The sequence below is a fragment of the Pelophylax lessonae genome (genome assembly GCF_965119305.1).
Source record: "Pelophylax lessonae genome assembly, chromosome: 1".
In the NCBI taxonomy this organism is placed as follows: Eukaryota; Metazoa; Chordata; class Amphibia; order Anura; family Ranidae; genus Pelophylax; species Pelophylax lessonae.
In genome coordinates, this window is record NC_138768.1 from 615,238,488 (window position 1) to 615,264,637 (window position 26,150).

Below are 26,150 nucleotides of genomic sequence, written 5' to 3' on the forward strand. Positions count from 1 at the left end.
CTTAATGCACCATCCTCCTCCAGCTCAGCTTCGGGCACCTCTCAATTTACCACTCGCCAGCCCGCCGGCACCACCACCAACACTAGCACCACAGCCGCTTCACTTGATCCGTCAGAGGAGTTATTTTCACATCAGTTTGAAGAAATAAGTGATGCGCAACTATTAGTGCCAGAGGATGTAGATAACGGGGATATGTCTCAGTCAGGCAGCATTATACACATGGACGTACATTGTGATGATGATGATGTTGTACCTGCTGCTGCTGCCTTTGCTGAGTTGTCAAGTGAAGCGGCTGATGATGACGATGTGTCTGTGGATGTCACCTGGGTGCCTGCTCGAAGAGCAGAAGAAGAGGGGGAAAGTTCAGATGGGGAGACAGAGAGGAGGAGGAGACGAGTTGGAAGCAGGGGGAGGAGGTCATCGCAAGGAGCTAGTGGCGCAGTCAGACAGCATGTAGATTCGGCACCCGGGGTCAGCCAGACAGCACGCCAATCAACGCAAGCTGTTGCCACCACCAGAATGCCGTCCTTGCAAAGCTCAGCAGTGTGGCATTTTTTTTGTGTGTCTGCCTCTGATATCAGCGATGCCATTTGTAACCTGTGCCAAAAGAAACTGAGTCGTGGGAAGTCCAACACCCACCTAGGTACAACTGCTTTGCGAAGGCACATGATCTCACATCACAAACGCCTATGGGATCAACACATGAGTAAAAGCAGCACACAAACTGAAAGCCACCATCCTCCTCCTGGTCCAGCATCTTCAGCCACGTCAACCACTGCTGTCCTCCATGCCCCCTATCAACAACCCGCCCCTCCACCTCTCACCTTCAGCAGTTCCTGCTCGTCACCTGCCCACAGTCAGGTGTCTGTGAAGGAAATGTTTGAGCGCAAAAAGCCAATCTCGCAGAGTCACCCCCTTGCCCGGCGTCTGACAGCTGGCTTGTCGGAACTCTTAGCCCGCCAGCTTTTACCATACAAGCTGGTGGAGTCTGAGGCCTTCAAAAAATTTGTCGCTATTGGGACACCGCAGTGGAAGGTACCCGGCCGAAATTATTTTTCACAAAAGGCAATCCCCAACCTGTACTCTATTGTGGAAAAAGAAATCATGTCACGTCTGGCACACAGTGTTGGGGCAAGGGTCCATCTGACCACTGATAGCTGGTCTGCAAAGCACGGTCAGGGCAGGTATATAACGTACACTGCGCATTGGGTAAACCTGCTGGCGGCTGCCAAGCATGGAATGCGTGGCTCTGCTGCAGAGGAGTTGGTGACACCGCCACGACTTGCAGGCAGGCCTGCTGCCACCTCCTCTACTCCTCCTACTCCATCCTCTATGCTAACCTCCTCGGCTGAGTCCTCTTCTGCTGTTGCGTCTTGCTCCACACCAACTGCACCCCCCCAGCTCCCCAGGGGCTATTCCACATGCCGGATACGACAGTGTCACGCTGTCTTGGGGTTGACTTGCCTGAAAGCAGAGAGTCACACCGGACCAGCACTACTGTCCGCCCTGAATGCACAGGTGGATCAGTGGCTGACCCCGCACCAACTGGAGATCGGCAAAGTGGTGTGTGACAACGGGAGCAATTTGTTGGCGGCATTGAATTTGGGCAAGTTGACACATGTGCCGTGCATGGCACATGTGTTGAATCTGATTGTGCAACGTTTTGTGCAGAAGTACCCAGGCTTACAGGACGTCCTCAAGCAGGCCAGGAAGGTGTGTGGCCATTTCAGGCGTTCCTACACGGCCATGGCGCACTTTGCAGATATTCAGCGGCGAAACAACATGCCAGTGAGGCGCTTGATTTGCGACAGCCCGACACGTTGGAATTCAACACTGCTAATGTTCGACCGCCTGCTCCAACAAGAAAAAGCGGTCAACGAGTATTTGTATGACCGGGGTGCTAGGACAGCCTCTGCGGAGCTGGGTATTTTTTTGCCACGCTACTGGACGCTCATGCGCAATGCCTGTAGGCTCATGCGTCCTTTTGAGGAGGTGACAAACCTAGTGAGTCGCACTGAAGGCACCATCAGCGACATCATCCCATATGTTTTTTTCCTGGAGCGTGCCCTGCGAAGAGTGCTGGATCAGGCCGTAGATGAGCGTGAAGAGGAAGAGGAAGAGTTGTGGTCACCATCACCACCACCAGAAACAGCCTTACCATCGATTGCTGGACCTGCGGCAACACTGGAAGAGGAGTGTGAGGAAGAGGAGTCAGAGGAGGAATGTGGCTTTGAGGAGGAGGAACACCAACCACAGCAGGCATCCCAGGGTGCTCGTTGTCACCTATCTGGTACCCGTGGTGTTGTACGTGGCTGGGGGGAATTGGACATGAGTAGCTCGGCATCCAACCTTGTCCAAATGGGGTCTTTCATGCTGTCATGCCTGTTGAGAGACCCTCGTATAAAAAGGCTGAAGGAGAACGACCTGTACTGGGTGGCCACGCTACTAGACCCCCGGTATAAGCAGAAAGTCTGTGACATGTTACCCAATTACCGGCAGTCGCAAAGGATGCAGCAGCTACAAAATAAGTTAAAAACTATGCTCTACACAGCGTATAAGGGTGATGTCACAGCACAACGGGAATCCAACAGGGGAAGAGGTGAAAGTAATCCTCCTCCTACCACCACAACCACGCCGGCAAGGACAGGACGCTTTACAGACGTCTTGTTGATGGAGGACATGCGGAGCTTTTTTAGTCCTATGCATCGCCACAGCCCTTCGGGGTCCACCCTCAGAGAACGACTCGACCGACAGGTAGCAGACTACCTTGCCTTAACTGCAGATATCGACACTCTGAGGAGCGATGAACCCCTTGACTACTGGGTGTGCAGGCTTGACCTGTGGCCTGAGCTATCCCAGTTTGCCATTGAACTTCTGGCCTGCCCCGCTTCAAGTGTGCTGTCAGAAAGGACCTTCAGCGCAGCAGGAGGTATTGTCACTGAGAAGAGAAGTCGCCTAGGTCAAAAAAGTCTTGATTACCTCACGTTTATTAAGATGAATGAGGCATGGATCCCGAAGGGACTGACAGTGGGGGATGCATTTGACTAAAAAAGGCCTGGTGATGACTGAGATGCCTTGGCCTAAAAATGGTCCACACGCTGCTGTATATAATCATTCTCTGCATGCCGGATGACTTACGTGACGTCTCCGCCACCAACTACGGTTCAAGCAGCAATGTTTTAGTGCACTTTCTGCCTTAAAACCTCAATTTTTCAGGCCGCTGCTACAGCAGCGGCTGCAACAATACCTACTTTTTCATGCATGTGTACATGCCTAATTTTTCTGGCCTCTGGTGCTACACTGTGGCTGCAAAAAAACAAAAAACAAAAAAAAAGGCACATACATGTGTCAATTCCCCTTCGTGATCGTTACCTTGTCGTGGTGAAGGGGCTTGCGTATCACAAGGAAGCGATCACCTCTAGGATTGTGTTGGCACACCCCAGATGATAAGGTCGTTGCTTCATTGTGTACAGACCAAAAGCGATCCGCAGGATAATTTTTCATAAAAAAAAACATTCATTTTCTTTCATTCTTTCTGCGGAGCTGGGTATTTTTTGGCCGCGTTACTGAATGCTCATGAACAATGGCTGTAGGCTCATGCGTCCTTTTGCGGAGATGACAACCCTGGTGGTCAGTCGAACCCAAGGCAACATCATCGACCTCATCCCATATGCGTTTTTTCTGGAGCGTGCCCTGCGAAGAGTACTGGATCAGGCTGTAGATGAGCATGAAGAGGAAGAGTTGTGGTCCTCATCACCACCAGAAGCAGCCTTGTCGTTGTCAATTGCTGGACCTGTGGCAACGCAGAGAGAGGAGTCTGAAGAAGAGAAGTCAGAGGAGGAAGGTGGCTTTGAGGAGGTGGAATACCAGCCACAGCAGGCGTCCCAGGGGGCTTGTTCTCACCTTTCGGGGACCCTTGGTGTTGTATGTGGCTGGGTGGAGGAAGAGACCTTCAATGATGTCAGTGAGGACAAGGAACGGGACATGGCTAGCTTGGTATCCAACCTTGTGCAAATTGGGAGTTTGCGGTTGTGCAAATGGACTGACTGACTGTTAAACGGGGAGTTTGGTCTGTCAGAGTTTGGTCTGTCACTGTGAAGCGGGCAACGGGCGTAACCCTTACACTACTTGACCGATAAAACATCATACCTGATCGTATTCACACACTGGATGTTTTAGTGCTGGTTTACACTGCCGCTACCACTAAAGTAGCGTCGCTTCCAGTGCGACTTTGGCGCGACTTAGCGCGACTTTGGCGCGACCTCATCGCGAGGTGACTTTTTATTTGGCCAATCACAATATCATGTTTTGTTACCGTCACCTAATTTCCTTTTCCTGTTTTTTGTTTTACATATTTCCCCATGTGTGCAGTGTTGTCTGTGTCATAGCTCAACTGATAGGCATGTTTGCCTTGGCATATCATATTTCAGCTTGCCAGAAAGAAAAAAAGACAGCTGGAAAGACACTGCATTAGTTTTCTACTAAAAATCATAAGAAAAATGCTGTTTTTTTTGGGTTGTGGACATACTACAGAGCTGAAACTTGACAGGTACACTTTTTAGACCCCCCAGACACTAAATACAAAAAATGACATGCCTGCCTAAAAAAATGCCCGATAAATGCCTGCAAGAGAAAAAGCCAGCCGCAGAGAAGCCGTATTCCTGAAAATATAAGAAAAATGCTGTTTTTTAGGGGTTCTGGACATGCTACAGAGCTGAAACTTGACAGGTACACTTTTTAGACCCCCCAGACACTAAATACAAAAAATGACATGCCTGCCTAAAAAAATGCCCGATAAATGCCTGCAAGAGAAAAAGCCAGCCGCAGAGAAGCCGTATTCCTGAAAATATAAGAAAAATGCTGTTTTTTAGGGGTTCTGGACATGCTACAGAGCTGAAACTTGACAGGTACACTTTTGTGACCCCCCAGACACTAAATACAAAAAATGACATGCCTGCCTATAAAAATGCCCGATAAATGCCTGCAAGAGAAAAAGCCAGCCGCAGAGAAGCCGTATTCCTGAAAATATAAGAAAAATGCTGTTTTTTAGGGGTTCTGGACATGCTACAGAGCTGAAACTTGACAGGTACACTTTTGTGACCCCCCAGACACTAAATACAAAAAATGACATGCCTGCCTATAAAAATGCCCGATAAATGCCTGCAAGAGAAAAAGCCAGCCGCAGAGAAGCCGTATTCCTGAAAATATAAGAAAAATGCTGTTTTTTAGGGGTTCTGGACATGCTACAGAGCTGAAACTTGACAGGTACACTTTTGTGACCCCCCAGACACTAAATACAAAAAATGACATGCCTGCCTAAAAAAATGCCCGATAAATGCCTGCAAGAGAAAAAGCCAGCCGCAGAGAAGCCGTATTCCTGAAAATATAAGAAAAATGCTGTTTTTTAGGGGTTCTGGACATGCTACAGAGCTGAAACTTGACAGGTACACTTTTTAGACCCCCCAGACACTAAATACAAAAAATGACATGCCTGCCTAAAAAAATGCCCGATAAATGCCTGCAAGAGAAAAAGCCAGCCGCAGAGAAGCCGTATTCCTGAAAATATAAGAAAAATGCTGTTTTTTAGGGGTTCTGGACATGCTACAGAGCTGAAACTTGACAGGTACACTTTTGTGACCCCCCAGACACTAAATACAAAAAATGACATGCCTGCCTATAAAAATGCCCAATAAATGCCTGCAAGAGAAAAAGCCAGCCGCAGAGAAGCCGTATTCCTGAAAATATAAGAAAAATGCTGTTTTTTAGGGGTTCTGGACATGCTACAGAGCTGAAACTTGACAGGTACACTTTTGTGACCCCCCAGACACTAAATACAAAAAATGACATGCCTGCCTAAAAAAATGCCCGATAAATGCCTGCAAGAGAAAAAGCCAGCCGCAGAGAAGCCATATTCCTGAAAATATAAGAAAAATGCTGTTTTTTAGGGGTTCTGGACATGCTACAGAGCTGAAACTTCACAGGTACACTTTTTAGACCCCCCAGATGCTAAATCCAAAGAAATTTTTTATTTTTATTTTTTTTTAATTTTTCCAATAATTGGCTCTCTATCAAAAAATTATAATTTTTAAGAACTTTTTTTTGCGTGATCCCTCTCCGGCATGCCACAGTCCAGGTGTTAGTCCCCTTGAAACAACTTTTCCATCACTATTGTGGCCAGAAAGAGTCCCTGTGTGTTTTAAAATTCGCCTGCCTATTGAAGTCTATGGCGGTTCGCCCGGTTCGCCGGTTCGCGAACATTTGCCGATGTTCGCGTTCGCCGTTCGCGAACCGCGAATTTTAGGTTCGCGACATCACTATTCAACAGAAGCTGGAGAGAGGGCTAAACAGGGATCAAAGTTTGGATGGTTCCTGCAGAGCCAGCCAAATTTCGGTACGTGTGTACCTAGCTTAAGGCTAGGTTCACACTTGTCCGTTTGTGTGCAAGTCGCTGGTACAGCAGTCCATTCATTTGAATGGGATGCTGTACTCACAAGAAACGTGGAGAAAGAAGTCCCCAACCCTTTTATAAAAATGTACTGCATGGAAATGCACGTGGGTGCTTTGCTGATGCGTGGGGGTGCCACTCCTGCATGTCTACTAAAGAACAGTGCACTTTGCCTGTGGGTCGGGAATTATGCAATTATGCACGGGTTCCTGGCCCACACATACACTATATTGTCAAAAGTATTGGGACACTTGCCCTTATACACACATAAACTTTAATGGCATCCCAGTCTTAGTCTGTAGGGTTCAATTGTAGGTTGGTCCATCCTTTGCCACTATAACAGCTTCAACTCTTCTGGGAAGGCTGTCCAGAAGGTTCAGGATTGTGTCTATTGGAATGTTTCTCCGCTCTAATTCATCCCAAAGGTGTTCTATTGGGTTGAGGTCTGGACTCTGTGCAGGCCAGTCAAGTTCATCCACCCCAAACTCGGTCATCCATTTCTTTATGGACCTTGCTTTGTGCACTGGTCCAAATCAATTGGTGGAGGGGGGATAATGGTGTGGGGTTGTTTTTCAGGGGTTGGGCTTGGCCCCATAGTTCCAGTAAAGGGAACTCTTAAGGCATCAGCATATCAAGACATTTTGGATAATTTCATGATCCCAACTTTGTGGGAACAGTTTGGGGATGGCCCCTTCCTGTTCCAGCATGACTGCGCACCAGTGTACAAACAAGGTCCATATAGACATGGATGAGCGAGTTTGGGGTGGAGGACCTTGACTGGCCTGCACAGAGTCTTGACCTCAACCCAAAAGAACACCTTTGGGATAAATTAGTACAGAGACTGTGAGCTAGGCCTTCTCGCCCACATCAGTGCCTGACCTTACAAATGTGCTTCTGGAAGACAGGTCAAACATTCCCATAGACACACTCCTAAACCTTGTGGACAGCCTTCCCAGAAGAGTTGAAGCTGTTATAGCTGCAAAGGGTGGGCCAACTCAATATTGAACCCTACAGACTAAGACTGGGATGCCATTAAAGTTCATGTGTGTGTAAAGGTATGCATCCTAATACTTTTGACAATATAAAGTATTTGAATCAGACAGCAAATACAAAAAATTAGACACTGGCTCCAGTTTCAGCAAACCCTACTTATAGCCTCCTAAAGTAAACCTGTTCAGAGAGACACAATGGAGCTACCATTGCAGACATTTCTCTGATATTTGCCTCGCTGTTGGTGTTTTTTAAGTCACTGACCTGGGACAAGATCAGTACAGATCAAATTAGTCAGAGAAATGTCAACATCCCAGACAGTTATCTATCCTCTTCAGAAGGTAAAGTCAGCAGTGGCCTCCATGTATTTCTTTTAAAGTGGAGCTCTACCCAAAAGGGAAAGCTCCACTTGTTTGCTTCCTCCTCCCCTCCGGTGCAACATTTGACACCTTTCTGGGAGAGGGGGGTACCTGTTTTTGACAGGTACCTGTCCCCACTTTCAGGAAACCTCGCTGCGGCGAGATTCCTTGGAAGTTCAGCCCCCTCCTTCTTCCTTCACCGCCGGGCCAGTTAGAAAGCACATCGCGCTTCGTGAATGTGCAGTAGGGTACCCGCTGTAAAGCCGAAAGGCTTCGCTGCCAGTTCCCCTACCACCAATAGTGGTGGCAGAACTCAAGAGTCGATAAGAAAATCGGCTGGGGTTGCCGACATCGGGGGATCCCTAGACAGGTAAGTGTTCTAAAATTAAAAGTCAGCAGCTACAGTACTTGTAGCTGCTGACTTTTAATTTTTTGGTGGGGGGGGGGCTGCGGGGGCGGTACTCCTTTTCGGGTATCTGTCAGGTTAGCAGTAATCTATTGTGCAAGTAGTATCTCTTATTTTGTGACAAGTCTAAAGGGTCTGTTTAACCACTTCCATACTGGGCAGTTACACCCCCTTCCTGCCCAGACCAATTTTCAGCTTTCAGCGCTCTCACACTTTGAATGATAATTACTCAGTCTTGCAACGCTGTACCCAATCAAATTTTTTATCATTTTTTCCACATAAATCAAGCTTTCTTTTGGTAGTATTTAATCACCACTGGGTTTTTTATTTTTTGCAATATAAGTGAAAAAAGAGCGGAAATTTTGAAAAAAAAAAAACATTTTGTTTTAGTTTCTATTATAAAATTTTGCAAATAAGTAATTTTTTTTCATAAATTTGGGCCCAAAGTTATACTACTACATATCTTTGGTAAACATAACCCAAATTAGTGTATATTATTTAGTCTGTGTGAAAGTTATAGAGTCTACAAGTTATGGTGCTAATCATTGAAAATTGATCACACTTGATGTACTGATGGCCTATCATTTCTTGAGGCCCTGAAATGTCAGGACAGTACAAATACACCCCAAATGACCCCTTTTTGGAAAGTTGTACATATGTAGTTCATGTGGAGTGGTCCCTAGCGTGCCACATCCCGGGTACAGAATCAAAAACAAAGGGGTTCCCCTGTGGGTGGGACTTTAAAGGCACTGATATTTCAGAAATTACACATAGGTAAGAATACAAAAATGTAGCTTTATTGAAATTGTTTATACAAAATATATAAAAGATAAAAGCAGAGGCAAGCAAAATTATACATCACATTACAGGGTTGAACATCCACCATAGGACCCCCATGTAAACACCCGACGCGTTTCGGAGAAACACTCCTTCTTCAGGGGTGCCTTGGGAGGGTGGTCTGTAAACAATCAGTGTAGATGTACATATTATACATAATTGCAAAGTCAATCTGGCAAGAAGAAATAATAATCAAGTCAAAAAAATTGCACTTACATGTTTCACTGTAATGGTTGAAGAAAGAGTGCCTGCCTGCAAGGCTAAAAACAGAACATCGACAATGCCAGCGTGGGTCTATGGTAAGCCGATTAAATTCGATGGAGTTGGCTTCATACAGAAGGAGAATTTTTTAATTTGTAGAATTGAAGTTAAATCAAGGTTGCTTGCTACCAGACGACTATGTGGGTCTGGGTGGGGACAGCTGAGATCCCAAAAAAAGAGGCAATCCTGCTGGGCAAAAAGCCGAAATAAAGAAGAAAAAAAGAAAAGAAGTATATGGTAAATAGTGTGTCATATGAACAAGTCAGGGGACACACAAGACACCTAGGGGTTAATCTCACCAGAGAGCTACTACCCATATAGGAGCTACAGGCTCTCTGAGGTGAGGGAATCACCCTGGAGGCTCCAATGCTCATAGATATATAATATAGATTAATTATTAAGTAATTTAATAAAGAGAGGGGGGGGGGGTTTTGGTTCTTTTTTCTCTAAATGAACATTGTAACTACTTAAGAGCAGAGGAGCCAACAAAAATGGAGATCCCAAATATGTTTAAGAAGTATAGAAATACCTTTTCAAATCCAATCTTGGCAGAATGAATGCAATATCAGGATAGATGTTGCTCCACGCTCGGCAAAGGAACATATGAGTCCGACGCCGAGCGTGGAGTATAAATGAGGAGTTGCTAATCAGCTGAGAGCAATCTCAGCTGGGCGGCTATTGCGTCCAGCTGACTGCCAAAGGGATCTCCCGGGTCACATGGGCCAGCGCCGCCCCCAGCCGGAAGGAGTCCGGCGGAAGTGATGGCAAGTCAACACCGCCGGAAATGATCCGGCGGAAGTGACGTCGGCCCATGCGTCCCACCGACACGGTACAGACTTCCGCCAACGTTGAATACGTCAGGCGGAGTCCATTGGGCATGCGCAATGGGAATGTCCCATGAGCCAGGTGTGCAAGGCTGCTGCCCCCATTGGCGAACGCCACGAATGGCGTTCGCCTTACCGTGCCGGGCTGTACCCATAGCAATCGCAGAAGATAGTTATTTTCTGCGCAACAAACTTGATAAGAATAAAAAATCATGTCAAAAGTGTATGTTATCTGTATACCAAAGGCAACATATTGGTTCAAAATACATCTCTGTATGTATTTATAGCCATTTAAACAGAGAAAGAAAGAAGAAAAAATTGGCAACCATAATTGCAACCCAAGGGCAAGTCGATGTTCATGTGTACAAAGCAAGACAAATGCTTAATACAATAATGTAATCACAAAGGCTAACTGCAGGGAAAGAAAAAGAAAAAGGGGAAGGGGGGAGGGAAAAAGGAAAGAGGGGAAAGGGAAAGAAACTAATAAATAAAATGGGTATACAAGCAGCATATTTCTATACAAGGAGTCTATTGTAACAAAGACAGAGCCGGGGATTTCCTCCAAGAGGCAAGTGCTAGATCGAGATGTGTTCCCCAGGAGGCATAAGAGAGATTATTTATCTCTCCATGCCTCCTGAGGTGAATCCCTCAAGAAATGGCTTGAACGAAATCATCTCGTTCAAGCCAGGAGGTTCTGTTGCCCTCAGGCGGTAAATCCACCGCAGTTCAAGTTGGAGGAGGGTCTTATTCCAATCCCCTCCTCTTGGACTGGGGTGGACTCTATCCAGGATCAGAAACTTTATTTTTGGAAAAATCCCTGCATGAACTGAACTGGTATGTCGGCCTAGTGGGAGATCCGGATTGCAAGTTTGCATGCTTTTTATGTGTCTGTTAGCCCTTTTGGTGAAATCTAGCTTTGTTTTGCCAACATAAAAACAGCCGCACCCACAGAGGAGTAAATAAACCACCCCGTGGGTGCGGCAGTTGGCAAAGTGCTGGGGTATAAATGTTTGCCCATTCGGTAGAATGGGATTTTTTTTGGTCAGCATAAATTTGCAATATTTACAGGCACCGCATATAAAGGTGCCTTTGGCCTTGCAAGGATCTCTCCCATTTTGAGCTGTGTATTCGCTACGTACCAATTGATCTTTTAGAGCGGGAGCTTTTTTGAAAGTAATTTGGGGAGCAGGGGGAACATGTTTGCCCACGATGGGATCGAGGGACAACAGGTGCCAATACTTCCCCACGATTCTCCTGACCTCAGTATGTTGTTCTGAATATTTCATGATTACTCTCAGTGTTTGGTCAACTGGTCTGGCTGTGTTTGTGGCTATTAATGAGGTTCTATCTTTCATCAGGGCCTTTCTATAAGCCTTCTTTAAGGTGGTAGGGGGGTATCCTCTAGTCAAAAGTCTCTGTCTCAAATCGTCAGCTGCCTTCTGGAAACTGATGAGGTCTTTACAATTGCGTCTAGCGCGAAGGTACTGTCCGTATGGAATGGATTGCACCAATGTGGATGGATGAAAGCTAGAGGCATGGAGGATGGTGTTACCAGCAGTGGGCTTACGATAAAGCCCACTGTGGAGAACACCATCCTCCCCCCTAGTCACTGTGACATCAAGAAACGTGACACAAGAAATGTCATATTGCATTGTAAAAGTTAAGTTGAAGTCGTTTTTGTTAATTCGGTCCATAAATGCATTCAAAAGTTCAGGGGGTCCATGCCAAAGCATGAACACGTCATCGATGTATCGGACCCACAATCTGATGTGGTCCGTGTACATCGAGAGCATGTCATCATTCAGAAGAGCTTGTTCCCACTCCCCCAGGTACAGATTGGCGTAGGATGGGGCACAACATGTGCCCATCGCTACGCCCTGCACCTGGAGGTAGTGGGAACCATCAAATGTAAAGACATTGTGAGATAATATGAACTGTAACATGGACAGAATAAACTCTCCGTACGCATCCAAAATTTGGTTTTCTATTAGTGTGTGTCTAATTGCCGAAAGGCCACGATCGTGAGGAATAGAGCTATAAAGTGCCTCAACGTCAATTGTGACTAGGAGACACTCATCTGGAATCCATATGTTTTCAATTCTTTGTAAAAAGTGTATCGTGTCACGTACATGGGATGGTAGTTGTGTGACCAGTGGTTTCAAGAAAGAGTCAATAAGCCTGCTAGCGTTATCTGTTATAGAGCCTCGCCCCGAAATAATGGGGCGCCCTGGTGGATTAGTGGCGTCCTTATGTATTTTGGGGAGGGCATAAAAGGTCGGGGTAATTGGAAAGGTTGTGCGTATGAATTCCCATGTATGTTTGGGAATGACTTCGTTCAAATAAGCAGTATCAACCAATTTGTAAAACTCGAGCTGATACTTATTGTTAATATCAGCTGGAATTTTACGATACCAGTTATGATTCTTCAGAATCTTTTGGCACATAAGATGTTTTTCTGTTTTTAGCCTTGCAGGCAGGCACTCTTTCTTCAACCATTACAGTGAAACATGTAAGTGCAATTTTTTTGACTTGATTATTATTTCTTCTTGCCAGATTGACTTTGCAATTATGTATAATATGTACATCTACACTGATTGTTTACAGACCACCCTCCCAAGGCACCCCTGAAGAAGGAGTGTTTCTCCGAAACGCGTCGGGTGTTTACATGGGGGTCCTATGGTGGATGTTCAACCCTGTAATGTGATGTATAATTTTGCTTGCCTCTGCTTTTATCTTTTATATATTTTGTATAAACAATTTCAATAAAGCTACATTTTTGTATTCTTACCTATGTGTAATTTCTGAAATATCAGTGCCTTTAAAGTCCCACCCACAGGGGAACCCCTTTGTTTTTGATTCTGTACCCGGGATGTGGCACGCTAGGGACCACTCCACATGAACTACATATGTACAATTTGATTTAGGTAGCAAATACCATTCCCCGTCTCAGTTCATGTGGCGTTGTCCCAATCCTAACTAAAACTACAATTTTTTGAATTTTTTGTATTTTGACCACAATATTGGTCTAGTTTTGTCTAGATTTTGTAACATTTTGTGTAATCACACAATCTTTTCCTATTCCAATCCCCTTTTTCTTTGCTTTGTCTTTGTCTTGGTTCATATATTTATCTCTCTATTTTTTTGCAGCAAACACTTAAATTTGGTGTACAGATATGTCTGTGTATGTAGGCGATGAGTGGGAGTCATTGATGGCTGGATACTTACAAGATTTCGGAAACAAAGAGTATGTAGAAGCTGATTTATCGACACTATTTTTTCAGTTATCCAAAACCCTTGAAAAAAAGTCTGCTTATTTTTGGCATGTAAAGTCTTTTAAGGACTACATCAAAAATAAGACTAACCCAATTGGCCTCAGGATACAGGTATTTCCTCTCCTTGAGGACCTTAGTCCAGAGTTCAAAACCAATTGGGAGCACACTTTAAGTGAATGTTCAGCCACTCTGATGACTCTTCTCATTACTGAATATACCACTCGCGCCTCCAAGCTAGATACTGAGGTCACCAATCTCTGTCAAAAGCTCCAGAAATACAAATCTCACAAACTGTTTTCAACTAAAGAAAAACAGCTTAAAGACCACTTAGAGGTTTTCAACCGTAATATTCTTATAAAAAAACAACAAAAACTAGTACGTGACACTATTGCATTTGATCAAAACAAAGCATACAGATGGAATATAAATAAATTTCCTTATCTTCCACCTACACAGAAGGAACAACATTTCCCTATCTCTCAACTTCCTTCCAAAAATGCATCCAGAAATGGTCCCTCAAACATGCCCAAATCAAAAACAACGAAACGGGCTTATCATGATGAACATGACCTAAAACAATCTTCTAAAAAAACAAACGTCCAACACGACACAGGATCAAACATATCTTTATTCAAACCCACGACACAGAGATCAGATTACAACGCTGACACACCTCAAGAAGGCACAAAATCTAACACCAAAACATCACTTTCTAATTTGAATTCAGCACCTGTTTCATTAGCTTCCACAATTAATTTGCAAGACACCACTTTTTTAGAGCTTATTCATGCACAAGCACCAACCTTCACTCCCACCACTCCCCTTTAAATTCAACCGTAGCACCACCCCCCTCACCCCCCCCCAGAGGCACCTATTTCTAAAACTTCACACACTGATCTTTCAGTCATTAATCTTTCAGATTACCGTTTGTCTCAAGATGAGATTGATGTTCTCAAAAAAGGTCTAAGCTTTTGCCCGAGTAGAAAGCTGGACAAATTTGACCTTATCAAAGACATAAATCTCTTTGCTCGGAAATTGAATTTTAAAATTCTTTTCGACAAAGAGAATTCATCCAAGACTACACGTTCTGACAAAGACCCTATATTAGAAACACTAATCTCTCTCTTGGAGGAAAATGAGGATCTCATTGACAGAGTCGATTTGCCCTCTCTTTTGACAGATTTAGATTCCGAAAAATCCATACATAAAAAAGATAATCTTAAATTGAGGAAAAAATCAGATAAATTTCCGTGCATCTCCAATCCCCACGTTGCCGCCTTTGTCAGCTTGGTAACTAAAGATGTTGATAAACTCAACATCAAAAAACCTACAAAAACAAATATAACATTCAATCAAAGACAGGCCATTGAAAGCCTAAAAACCAACCACTCGATTACTATTAAGCAGGCTGACAAGGGGGGCAACGTGGTGATTATGAACAATGTTCACTATGTGACTATGTGCCAAAAGATTCTGAAGAATCATAACTGGTATCGTAAAATTCCAGCTGATATTAACAATAAGTATCAGCTCGAGTTTTACAAATTGGTTGATACTGCTTATTTGAACGAAGTCATTCCCAAACATACATGGGAATTCATACGCACAACCTTTCCAATTACCCCGACCTTTTATGCCCTCCCCAAAATACATAAGGACGCCACTAATCCACCAGGGCGCCCCATTATTTCGGGGCGAGGCTCTATAACAGATAACGCTAGCAGGCTTATTGACTCTTTCTTGAAACCACTGGTCACACAACTACCATCCCATGTACGTGACACGATACACTTTTTACAAAGAATTGAAAACATATGGATTCCAGATGAGTGTCTCCTAGTCACAATTGACGTTGAGGCACTTTATAGCTCTATTCCTCACGATCGTGGCCTTTCGGCAATTAGACACACACTAATAGAAAACCAAATTTTGGATGCGTACGGAGAGTTTATTCTGTCCATGTTACAGTTCATATTATCTCACAATGTCTTTACATTTGATGGTTCCCACTACCTCCAGGTGCAGGGCGTAGCGATGGGCACATGTTGTGCCCCATCCTACGCCAATCTGTACCTGGGGGAGTGGGAACAAGCTCTTCTGAATGATGACATGCTCTCGATGTACACGGACCACATCAGATTGTGGGTCCGATACATCGATGACGTGTTCATGCTTTGGCATGGACCCCCTGAACTTTTGAATGCATTTATGGACCGAATTAACAAAAACGACTTCAACTTAACTTTTACAATGCAATATGACATTTCTTGTGTCACGTTTCTTGATGTCACAGTGACTAGGGGGGAGGATGGTGTTCTCCACAGTGGGCTTTATCGTAAGCCCACTGCTGGTAACACCATCCTCCATGCCTCTAGCTTTCATCCATCCACATTGGTGCAATCCATTCCATACGGACAGTACCTTCGCGCTAGACGCAATTGTAAAGACCTCATCAGTTTCCAGAAGGCAGCTGACGATTTGAGACAGAGACTTTTGACTAGAGGATACCCCCCTACCACCTTAAAGAAGGCTTATAGAAAGGCCCTGATGAAAGATAGAACCTCATTAATAGCCACAAACACAGCCAGACCAGTTGACCAAACACTGAGAGTAATCATGAAATATTCAGAACAACATACTGAGGTCAGGAGAATCGTGGGGAAGTATTGGCACCTGTTGTCCCTCGATCCCATCGTGGGCAAACATGTTCCCCCTGCTCCCCAAATTACTTTCAAAAAAGCTCCCGCTCTAAAAGATCAATTGGTACGTAGCGAATACACAGCTCAAAATGGGAGAGATCCTTGCAAGGCCAAAGGCACCTTTATATGCGGTGCCTGTAAATATTGCAAATTTATGCTGACCAAAAAAAATCCCATTCTACCGAATGGGCAAACATTTATACCCCAGCACTTTGCCAACTGCCGCACCCACGGGGTGGTTTATTTACTCCTCTGTGGGTGCGGGTGTTTTTATGTTGGCAAAACAAAGCTAGATTTCACCAAAAGGGCTAACAGACACATAAAAAGCATGCAAACTTGCAATCCGGATCTCCCACTAGGCCGACATACCAGTTCAGTTCATGCAGGGATTTTTCCAAAAATAAAGTTTCTGATCCTGGATAGAGTCCACCCCAGTCCAAGAGGAGGGGATTGGAATAAGACCCTCCTCCAACTTGAACTGCGGTGGATTTACCGCCTGAGGGCAACAGAACCTCCTGGCTTGAACGAGATGATTTCGTTCAAGCCATTTCTTGAGGGATTCACCTCAGGAGGCATGGAGAGATAAATAATCTCTCTTATGCCTCCTGGGGAACACATCTCGATCTAGCACTTGCCTCTTGGAGGAAATCCCCGGCTCTGTCTTTGTTACAATAGACTCCTTGTATAGAAATATGCTGCTTGTATACCCATTTTATTTATTAGTTTCTTTCCCTTTCCCCTCTTTCCTTTTTCCCTCCCCCCTTCCCCTTTTTCTTTTTCTTTCCCTGCAGTTAGCCTTTGTGATTACATTATTGTATTAAGCATTTGTCTTGCTTTGTACACATGAACATCGACTTGCCCTTGGGTTGCAATTATGGTTGCCAATTTTTTTCTTCTTTCTTTCTCTGTTTAAATGGCTATAAATCCATACAGAGATGTATTTTGAACCAATATGTTGCCTTTGGTATACAGATAACATACACTTTTGACATGATTTTTTATTCTTATCAAGTTTGTTGCGCAGAAAATAACTATCTTCTGCGATTGCTATGGGTACAGCCCGGCACGGTAAGGCGAACGCCATTCGTGGCGTTCGCCAATGGGGGCAGCAGCCTTGCACACCTGGCTCATGGGACATTCCCATTGCGCATGCCCAATGGACTCCGCCTGACGTATTCAACGTTGGCGGAAGTCTGTACCGTGTCGGTGGGACGCATGGGCCGACGTCACTTCCGCCGGATCATTTCCGGCGGTGTTGACTTGCCATCACTTCCGCCGGACTCCTTCCGGCTGGGGGCGGCGCTGGCCCATGTGACCCGGGAGATCCCTTTGGCAGTCAGCTGGACGCAATAGCCGCCCAGCTGAGATTGCTCTCAGCTGATTAGCAACTCCTCATTTATACTCCACGCTCGGCGTCGGACTCATATGTTCCTTTGCCGAGCGTGGAGCAACATCTATCCTGATATTGCATTCATTCTGCCAAGATTGGATTTGAAAAGGTATTTCTATACTTCTTAAACATATTTGGGATCTCCATTTTTGTTGGCTCCTCTGCTCTTAAGTAGTTACAATGTTCATTTAGAGAAAAAAGAACCAAACCCCCCCCCCCCCCCTCTCTTTATTAAATTACTTAATAATTAATCTATATTATATATCTATGAGCATTGGAGCCTCCAGGGTGATTCCCTCACCTCAGAGAGCCTGTAGCTCCTATATGGGTAGTAGCTCTCTGGTGAGATTAACCCCTAGGTGTCTTGTGTGTCCCCTGACTTGTTCATATGACACACTATTTACCATATACTTCTTTTCTTTTTTTCTTCTTTATTTCGGCTTTTTGCCCAGCAGGATTGCCTCTTTTTTTGGGATCTCAGCTGTCCCCACCCAGACCCACATAGTCGTCTGGTAGCAAGCAACCTTGATTTAACTTCAATTCTACAAATTAAAAAATTCTCCTTCTGTATGAAGCCAACTCCATCGAATTTAATCGGCTTACCATAGACCCACGCTGGCATTGTCGATGTTCTGTTTTTAGCCTTGCAGGCAGGCACTCTTTCTTCAACCATTACAGTGAAACATGTAAGTGCAATTTTTTTGACTTGATTATTATTTCTTCTTGCCAGATTGACTTTGCAATTATGTATAATATGTACATCTACACTGATTGTTTACAGACCACCCTCCCAAGGCACCCCTGAAGAAGGAGTGTTTCTCCGAAACGCGTCGGGTGTTTACATGGGGGTCCTATGGTGGATGTTCAACCCTGTAATGTGATGTATAATTTTGCTTGCCTCTGCTTTTATCTTTTATATATTTTGTATAAACAATTTCAATAAAGCTACATTTTTGTATTCTTACCTATGTGTAATTTCTGAAATATCAGTGCCTTTAAAGTCCCACCCACAGGGGAACCCCTTTGTTTTTGATCCTTTTTGGAAAGTAGACATTCCGGGGTATTTAGTAAGAAGCATGGTGAGTTTTCTGAAGTTTTAATTTTTTTCCCACAATTCTTGGGAAAATGAAGAAATATTTTTTTTTACACAAAATTGTCATAATAATGCGCAATTAATAATGAAACAACCAAAAAATATATAAATTATGTATGTATCATATGACTGTGTATATCAAAAAGTGACAAAAATATGAATACCATAAATAGTGAATAACAGAATAAATAGACTAAATAAATGAATAAATAAATAAATAGTGTTCAAAAATCCATGATGTGCAGACAAGTCCCAATATATAAATATTGTTCAAAAATCCATAAAGTGCAAACAAGTCCCAATGTATGAAGTGTTGCCACTAAAAATTCAATTCTTCAAAGGTGCTAATAGTGCTGTAAACATGCAGGAGTGAAGTCACACAAAGTGAAAAAGTGCTTCAAAGGTGCCACAGTGAAGATTTGTCCCAAAAGAACTGTGCACCCCCCTGTGAGTGCGTGCTTACCATATTGCGTGTGACCTCGCAATTAAGCTCAGTCAAGTAGCGCTTAATGCCTCCCTAGGCTGGAATAGGATCTGTTAAATCCCCCCAGGTGGGGATCCTCTATGGGGTATCACTCCTGGTGCAATGTTGGTATCATTACCATATAAAAGGAAGAAAGCTGGACAGTGCTGAAATTTGAGCACATGGAGGTCTTGGCTATGTGGCAAAAAGTTCCTATTGGACTAAAGATGTCAGCACTTGTTGGTGCTTGTAGCAACCTAAGATGTGGGACTGCGCCTTGTAGAGGCTGAACCGAGACGGACTCCAACTCAGGTAGGTAGGAAAAGCGGGAACGGGCGGACGTGGGAGTAAGTGTTCCTGCCGCCGTCATTTTACAATGCGCCGGTAGGGAAGTGGTTAAAAATGTTTTTACACAAGATTATTAAAACTTTCACCCAAGATTCAAACATTTCTCTATTTGGATTATATTGGAAAAATGTGTAAAATCTAGGTGAAAAGTGGGCGAATCTTGGCTAAAAACATTTGTAAATAGCCCCTAAGCTTTTTCCTCATTTGACCCATATGACATCTTGCTGCCAAGCAGATATTTCTATTTACTCTTGGTAAATTGGCAGAACAGGAAGCTTGGCGTAGGAAGCTTTTTTTGCATTCATTTTTGTTAATCTGGCACTGTCTGTGGCTAGCTCTGAAAGCAGTATCCAAGATTAGAAGACAAAGGATGTTCCTGCATTCACTATAATAAAATGTTACATTATCTCAGATGTAAACATAGTATCAACTGTCCACCTCTCACAGTATGCTTAGCCAGGGAAATAAGGCAAACAATGTATCCACTGTTTGTAAATGATGTAACTGTGAAGGTTATCCCCTGGTTATTATGACCTGGTCACACACAGTTAAAGTGGATGTAAACCCTCACATATACCCAGTGAAGTGAACAGCCTCAGATGATACACAGAGATGAAATAAATCTCCCTACATAAGTTTTATTTGTATATCTGCTGTCTTCAGCTTGCTATATTCTTTAGAATGTAAACACTGATCGTATTAGAATTGGTTCTTCCTGTTTCAGCTGTGGTAGTGGAGTCCTGGCATACACTGTGACCCAGCTCTTTCTTACACTGTGTGAAAGCTGATTGGAGGAAAGGCACCCCCCCCCCCTCTCCACATAGGCAGAAGAACGAAGATACTTGCAGAGCTGTGCTGTGTATAGACCAGCTCTCTGCTAATCTATTTATAGCACCCACCCCAGCACAAATTTACAGCTGCTTTTATCTCCAGCGTTGGAGAACTTTTCCGAAGTTATCATGCTGATAACAGAAGAACGGAGCAGCAGAAAATCAGTGGACTTAGTGCTTTGGAGAGAGATAAGTAAACACTACAGATATATGTGCCCAGGTCAGATTTCATGAATCGTATTTACATCCACTTTAAGGCTCTTTCACACTATGTATAGTGAAGGCCATTTTCCCACACTGGGTCAACATTAGTCACTGCAAAGGTGCCCAGAAAACAATTGTTTTCTATGTGCCATATTTACACCCCAATGCTAGTCTGAGGTGTGGTAAGGGAAAATGCAGACATATTGCATTTTTCTGCAGTGCACTGGATGGCCTGGAGGTCACAGCAGCACACCATGCTGTTGTGGGAAGACTTGAATGAAGTGTACGCTTTGTACACTTCCAATAAAGTTTAAAAAAATATACAAAATATAAACAAATATGAACAAAAAATGTAGGATGCTGCTGGGTTATTCTAATAATAGATCCCCAATGTGGCTTTCAATGTCAGGAAAGGAATTCCACTAGGATTCAGTGAACATTTATAAGCAGACCCCTAAGTCGTTTCCCTCATTTAACCCATATGATGTTTTGGTAAATTTGCAGATCCAAGAAGTTAGGTGCAATTGTTTTGCATTATTTCTTGTCAGACTGCCACTGTCTGTGGTTAGCTCTGATAGAAGGGAACATGAGCCACTTTAGTCCTGTTACATATGAGTACCAACAGGTGAACCTGTTCAAATCACAATTTTAAAGCTGGTCATACGTTTACGTATATATATATATATATATATACATACATATACTGTATATATATATAAATATATATATATATATATATATATATATATATGACAATTTTCCGTTCATTCAACGGTTTGACAAATTTCACTCAAAAGTGATTTTGTTTGCTTTTAACATTCCATTTGGAACTAATGGACTTTACTAAATGAAAACCACTTACACTGTTAGAAATTTGTTCATTCAAGAAAAATTTTCCATTCTGCGCCTTCAAATTTATCTTCTCAGTAGTCGAACATGAATGTTAATTTGACCTCACTAATGATTATGAAATCAAAGGTTCCTAAAACAAAATAATTCAAACTAAATTCTACTAGTATATTGCTAACTTAAAGTGATACTAAACACGCACTGTTTAATTCACATGGTCCCTTTTATTTTTGTATGTGGATGATGGCACTGTAATTATTTTAATAAAAAAAAGAATATCTAAGTACCTTTTTCCTACTCAATATACAACTGTCACGTGACCCAGCTCTTTCCCAGCCTTCAAGGAAACATAAGCAAGGAAACATAAGCAGGAGGAGCTTCTCGTCCTCTGCTGCTGGTCACAGGTTCAAAATTAAAAAAAAAAAAACAGCCTTTAGATGACAGAGAAAAAATAAATAATTAATATCAATAAACTGTTTAAATCATCATACAAATATATATTTGAAATCAAATCTTTATTTTTTTTAACCACCTCAATACTGGGCACTTTCGCCACCTTCCTGCCCATGCGTTCAGCGCTGTCACATTTTGAATGACAATTGCGCGGTCATGCAACAATGTAACCAAATTAATTTTTTTATCATTTTCTTCCCACAAATAAAGCTTTCTTTTGGTGGTATTTATTCACTGCTGGGTTTTTTATTTTTTGCTAAAAAAGGAAAACTTTGAAAACTTTTTCTTAATTTCTGTCAGAAAATGTAGTAAATAAGTAATGTTCCTCCTCCACTGATGTGCGCTAATGAGGCTGCACTGATGAGGCAGCACTGATGGGCACTGATGAGGTAGCACTGATGAGGAGGCACTAATATGCAGCACTGATGGGCACTGATAAGGTGGCACTGATGGGCACTGATGAGGAGGCACTTATATGCAGCACTGATGGGCACTGATAGGTGGCATTGATATGCAGCACCGATGAGCACTGATAGGTGGCACTGATGGGCAATGATAGGTGGCATGGATAGGCGGCACTGATTGGCAGCACTGATGGGCAGGCACTGATGGGCACTGAAAGGAATCACTGATTGACATCACTGATGAGCAAAGATTGGCCTCACTGATGGGCACAAATTGGTATCACTGATGGGCACTGACTGGTGTCACTGATAGGTTTATGTTGCATCACAGATGGGCAAAAAGTGATCATCACCGATGAGCACTGTTGGGGCTGCACTGTATTCAGGGCATTGATGATCAGTGCCCTGATTATCTGTGCAGATCTCCCCTGTGCGGAGATGCCGCTGGTTGGATCTCCTCTCCTCACACTCTGTCAGTGTGAGGCAAGGAGAGCCAATAAATGGCATCCCCTTGTTTACATATGATCACCTGTGATTGGACACAGCTGATCACAGTGCTCTGATGAAGGGAGCTTGACTCCCGAAACGCGTTAGCGGTCCTATCTACAAGGACATGTTCCAGTTCACGTGTGGTGGATTCTTGTAACACGATTTTAAAAATCTTCATGTTTGTGAGTATGCATTTGGCATTTATTAAAACTTTTTATTAACGGTGACCACGGGTAATGCACTAGGTGTTTGCGCCTCCTTTTTTCTTTTCTTTCATGCACTTATGTTGGAGTTCCCTGCCTGAGGAGAGCAGCACGCCAGTCTTTCCCATAGGAGTGAGCGCTTGGCTGAATTGTTTGTTTGGAGTACAGCTGATCACATGGGTAAAGAGCTCGGGGTCGTGCTGAGATCGGGGTCACGGCGTGTCCCAGTCATATGATGTCGGCCCGGAAGAGAGCCACCCGCTCTGTCATCATTTTTCTATTCGGCGGGCGGGAGCAGTAAACAATAACATGGTGTAGGCAATCTTCTGCCAGTTACAAGCTGTGTCACTCCCCTCCAGCCTGTGTCTTAGAATAACATGGTAGAGAAGCCTCCATCAATCAAGATGTAATATCCCAGCACAAAGGAGGAGGGAGGGAGTGGGCTGTCCTTTACCACTGTGTATAGGCCCACATGTGTGACTCTATAGTCATATGGCCTGCTCAGATATGATAGGAAGGAAATGCTTAGCATAGAATAGAAACTCACTAAACTGAGCATTTGCAGAGCTGCCACCACTGTTCTGCAAAATCCACATGATCAAAAAGGACATAAGGAACAGCAGTATCAACAAGGATCTTTGCAGAATACAGAAAACGAATGTGGGTTTAGTGACACGTAAAGATTATTAGGAGGAACTCTGCCTGAATGAACCAGGGGACTGAGCTCTGTCCTAAAGCCTCTTCTTACCCCTATAAATTTTCTTTCCTAGTTCTTTTATACCTAATTTTATCTTTGTGTATGTACCCTCTGTCATTTTATTGTTAATTTATTGTATGTTTCCCTGCAATGTCTTGTTTCTGATTATAGTGTGTTGCAATTCATGATCTTATTCTTTAATAAAAACTGATTATGTAGTATAAAAAGGGACCTAAGGTGTGAACAACTTCTTAGCTTTATTTGCTAAACACACCTGATCCTACAATTTTTACACCATGGACTGCTAGCATTATACAGTATTAACTGGTAGAAGGATATTTGGAGTCTTTATCAGTCCACTTTTATAAGCCGTATTATATTTTAGAGTGCAGGCTCCCCTCTGACTCATATTTCAGCTAACTGAGTGTCTCAGCCCATTCTTGGTTTTCTCATGTCACCCAGTGAATGGAACAAAAGAAAATTGCAACTTATATTTGACATCTTTAAGGGCTTTATGTGCAACATCATTATGACTTAGCTTACATTATGTTGACTTTATTAAGTCCTTTTTTTGGACTAAGTAAAGTCCAAATAAGAATATCTATATAGTGATGATGGGATGCACCCATAAGACTGTTCTCTACAGCATTAATATAAGGCAAGCCATATGCCCACTAAGCATAGATGTGGGCTCCCCTTACTGCCTACTATGCAAGTAAGAGGTGAACTAAAGGGTCCAACTGACCCTTTTCAATTTCATTGAGCTGATTGATCTGCCTTGTAATTGTACTGTTGTTTGCACCTAACATGGTAAAGAACAAGGGCAGCTGCCCCTCGGGGTACAGAAGTTCAGGATGAAAATGATGTTCATAGCAAAAGGAAGGAAGTAAATCATTGATGCATAACCTTTTCATTTTTATTGACAGGATGAAGGATATACACAAGAAGAATGTTTGGCTGAGAAGCACACCTTTAACTCATGCCAAAAAGTGTTCTGTGATCCTTGGAAGAGGTGTGTGGATGGCAAGTGTATCTGTAAGCCTCCTTACCAATGTCCTAAGAACAAAACCATGGGTGTGTGCACAGAATTACAGAGGTCCTTCCTCACTTACTGTCAGTTAAAGAGTGCTGAATGTACTAATTCTGCCTACAGATTTACATCTGATTCTCCATGTAAAGGTAAGTATGATCTCAAACATATCTTTTAAAGAGGCTTTTCTTAAACAGATATAGCAGTAAAGCATTGTACTCTCAGCTGATGCCACAGCAAAGTTATCCATACACCTTGTAATCTAATCCTAAAATATTCTTTACATCTACCAACAATTTTTGGATATGACAGCCTACTTTATTAGATAGCTATTGAGTAAATAGTTTAGGTAGGACTTCTACTACATAGTTTTTTGTAGATCTAAAAGAGATTCCACATGCAGATTGCAAGGTGCCTGGCCAGCAACTCTTGTTGCTTTATTATACATGAAGGGTTTCATTATCATACATGTTAAAGCGAGCTATGTACTGTATATCTGTGTAGCACTCTCCTAGACAGGTGCTAGGATAGTTAGGTAAGGGTCCATTCACTCTAGCGCGACTTGTCAGGCGACTTGGTCGCCTGACAAGTCGCAGTCGGTCGCTCGCCATTGAATAGTACAGGACCCGTTCTAATAGGAGCGACACAAGTCGCTCCGACTTAGAGAAAGGGTCCTGTACTACTTTGGGGCGACCTGGAGGCGACTTGCATTGACTTCAATTATATGAAGTCCCTGCAAGTCGCGCCGAGGTCGAGGTGCACAGGTCGCCCCAGCAAGTTGTGTCGCGCCAGTCTGAATGGGCGCTAAATGTTAGTGTGTGTTTTTGATAGGAAAATTTAGTTGCCACACTGTGTAGTCAGTGTGACTGTAATTTTGGTAAAGCGGAGTTCCACCCAAAAGGTACCTGTCCCTAATTCCTTCAGACCTCGCCTTAGCATGGTCCGTCAGAAGTTTGGCCCCCTCCTCCCCCACCCCCCACCACCACCGGGCCATACGCAGTAGGGAACCGGCTGTGAAGCCACAAGGCTAAAGTGGTTAATTTTCTGTTTCAGTAGTATTGATGTGGTTATGGGATAATAGGCCGGATCTGTCTTATCACTCTACAAAGACTTATACTATAATAAAAACTCTGACCCAAAATATTGGATTAAAAATTGGCCGCGGCCGTTTATTATTGGTTTAAGCATAAATAAATAATAAAGACTCAAATAATTATCAACACATCCTCAGACAGCTTAGCCATAAAAAGCTCAGGCTGCATCAATAAATATAAAATTCTATTTATCATTAAGGCCCCTTTCACACTTGTGCGACTTGAAAGTAGCGCGATTTTACCGTGATTTTGCCCCGATTTTACAGCGATTTTGACACGATTTTGATGCGATTTTGACTGGACTTGAAGCAATGTCTATGTCTTTGGACCTCAAAACGCATTAAAATCGGGCCAAATTAGTGCAGGAACTACTTTGAAGTTGCTGCAACTCTAAGTTGCGCATATATGAATGGGTATCATTGGAAAACATGGCAAACGACATGTCGTGCAACTCTGATGTCCAAAGTTGCATGACAGGTTGCACAAGTGTGAAAGGAGCCTAAAAACAAC

General features: G+C 43.3%; 1 protein-coding gene across 1 annotated transcript in view; it reads left to right on the forward strand.

Annotated features, from left to right (window-relative positions):
- Positions 1–13,295: 13,295 nt before the first annotated feature.
- CFI (complement factor I) overlaps positions 13,296–26,150 on the forward strand; it is a gene marked incomplete at its 5' end in the record, with an annotated part of 70,958 nt that continues 58,103 nt past the window's right edge. Inside the window, 3 exons of the mRNA XM_082243586.1 lie at positions 13,296–13,737; positions 14,314–14,942; positions 24,443–24,695. Of these exons, the coding sequence (XP_082099712.1) occupies positions 13,296–13,737; positions 14,314–14,942; positions 24,443–24,695 (1,324 nt within the window). The remainder of the gene's footprint in view (positions 13,738–14,313; positions 14,943–24,442; positions 24,696–26,150) is intronic.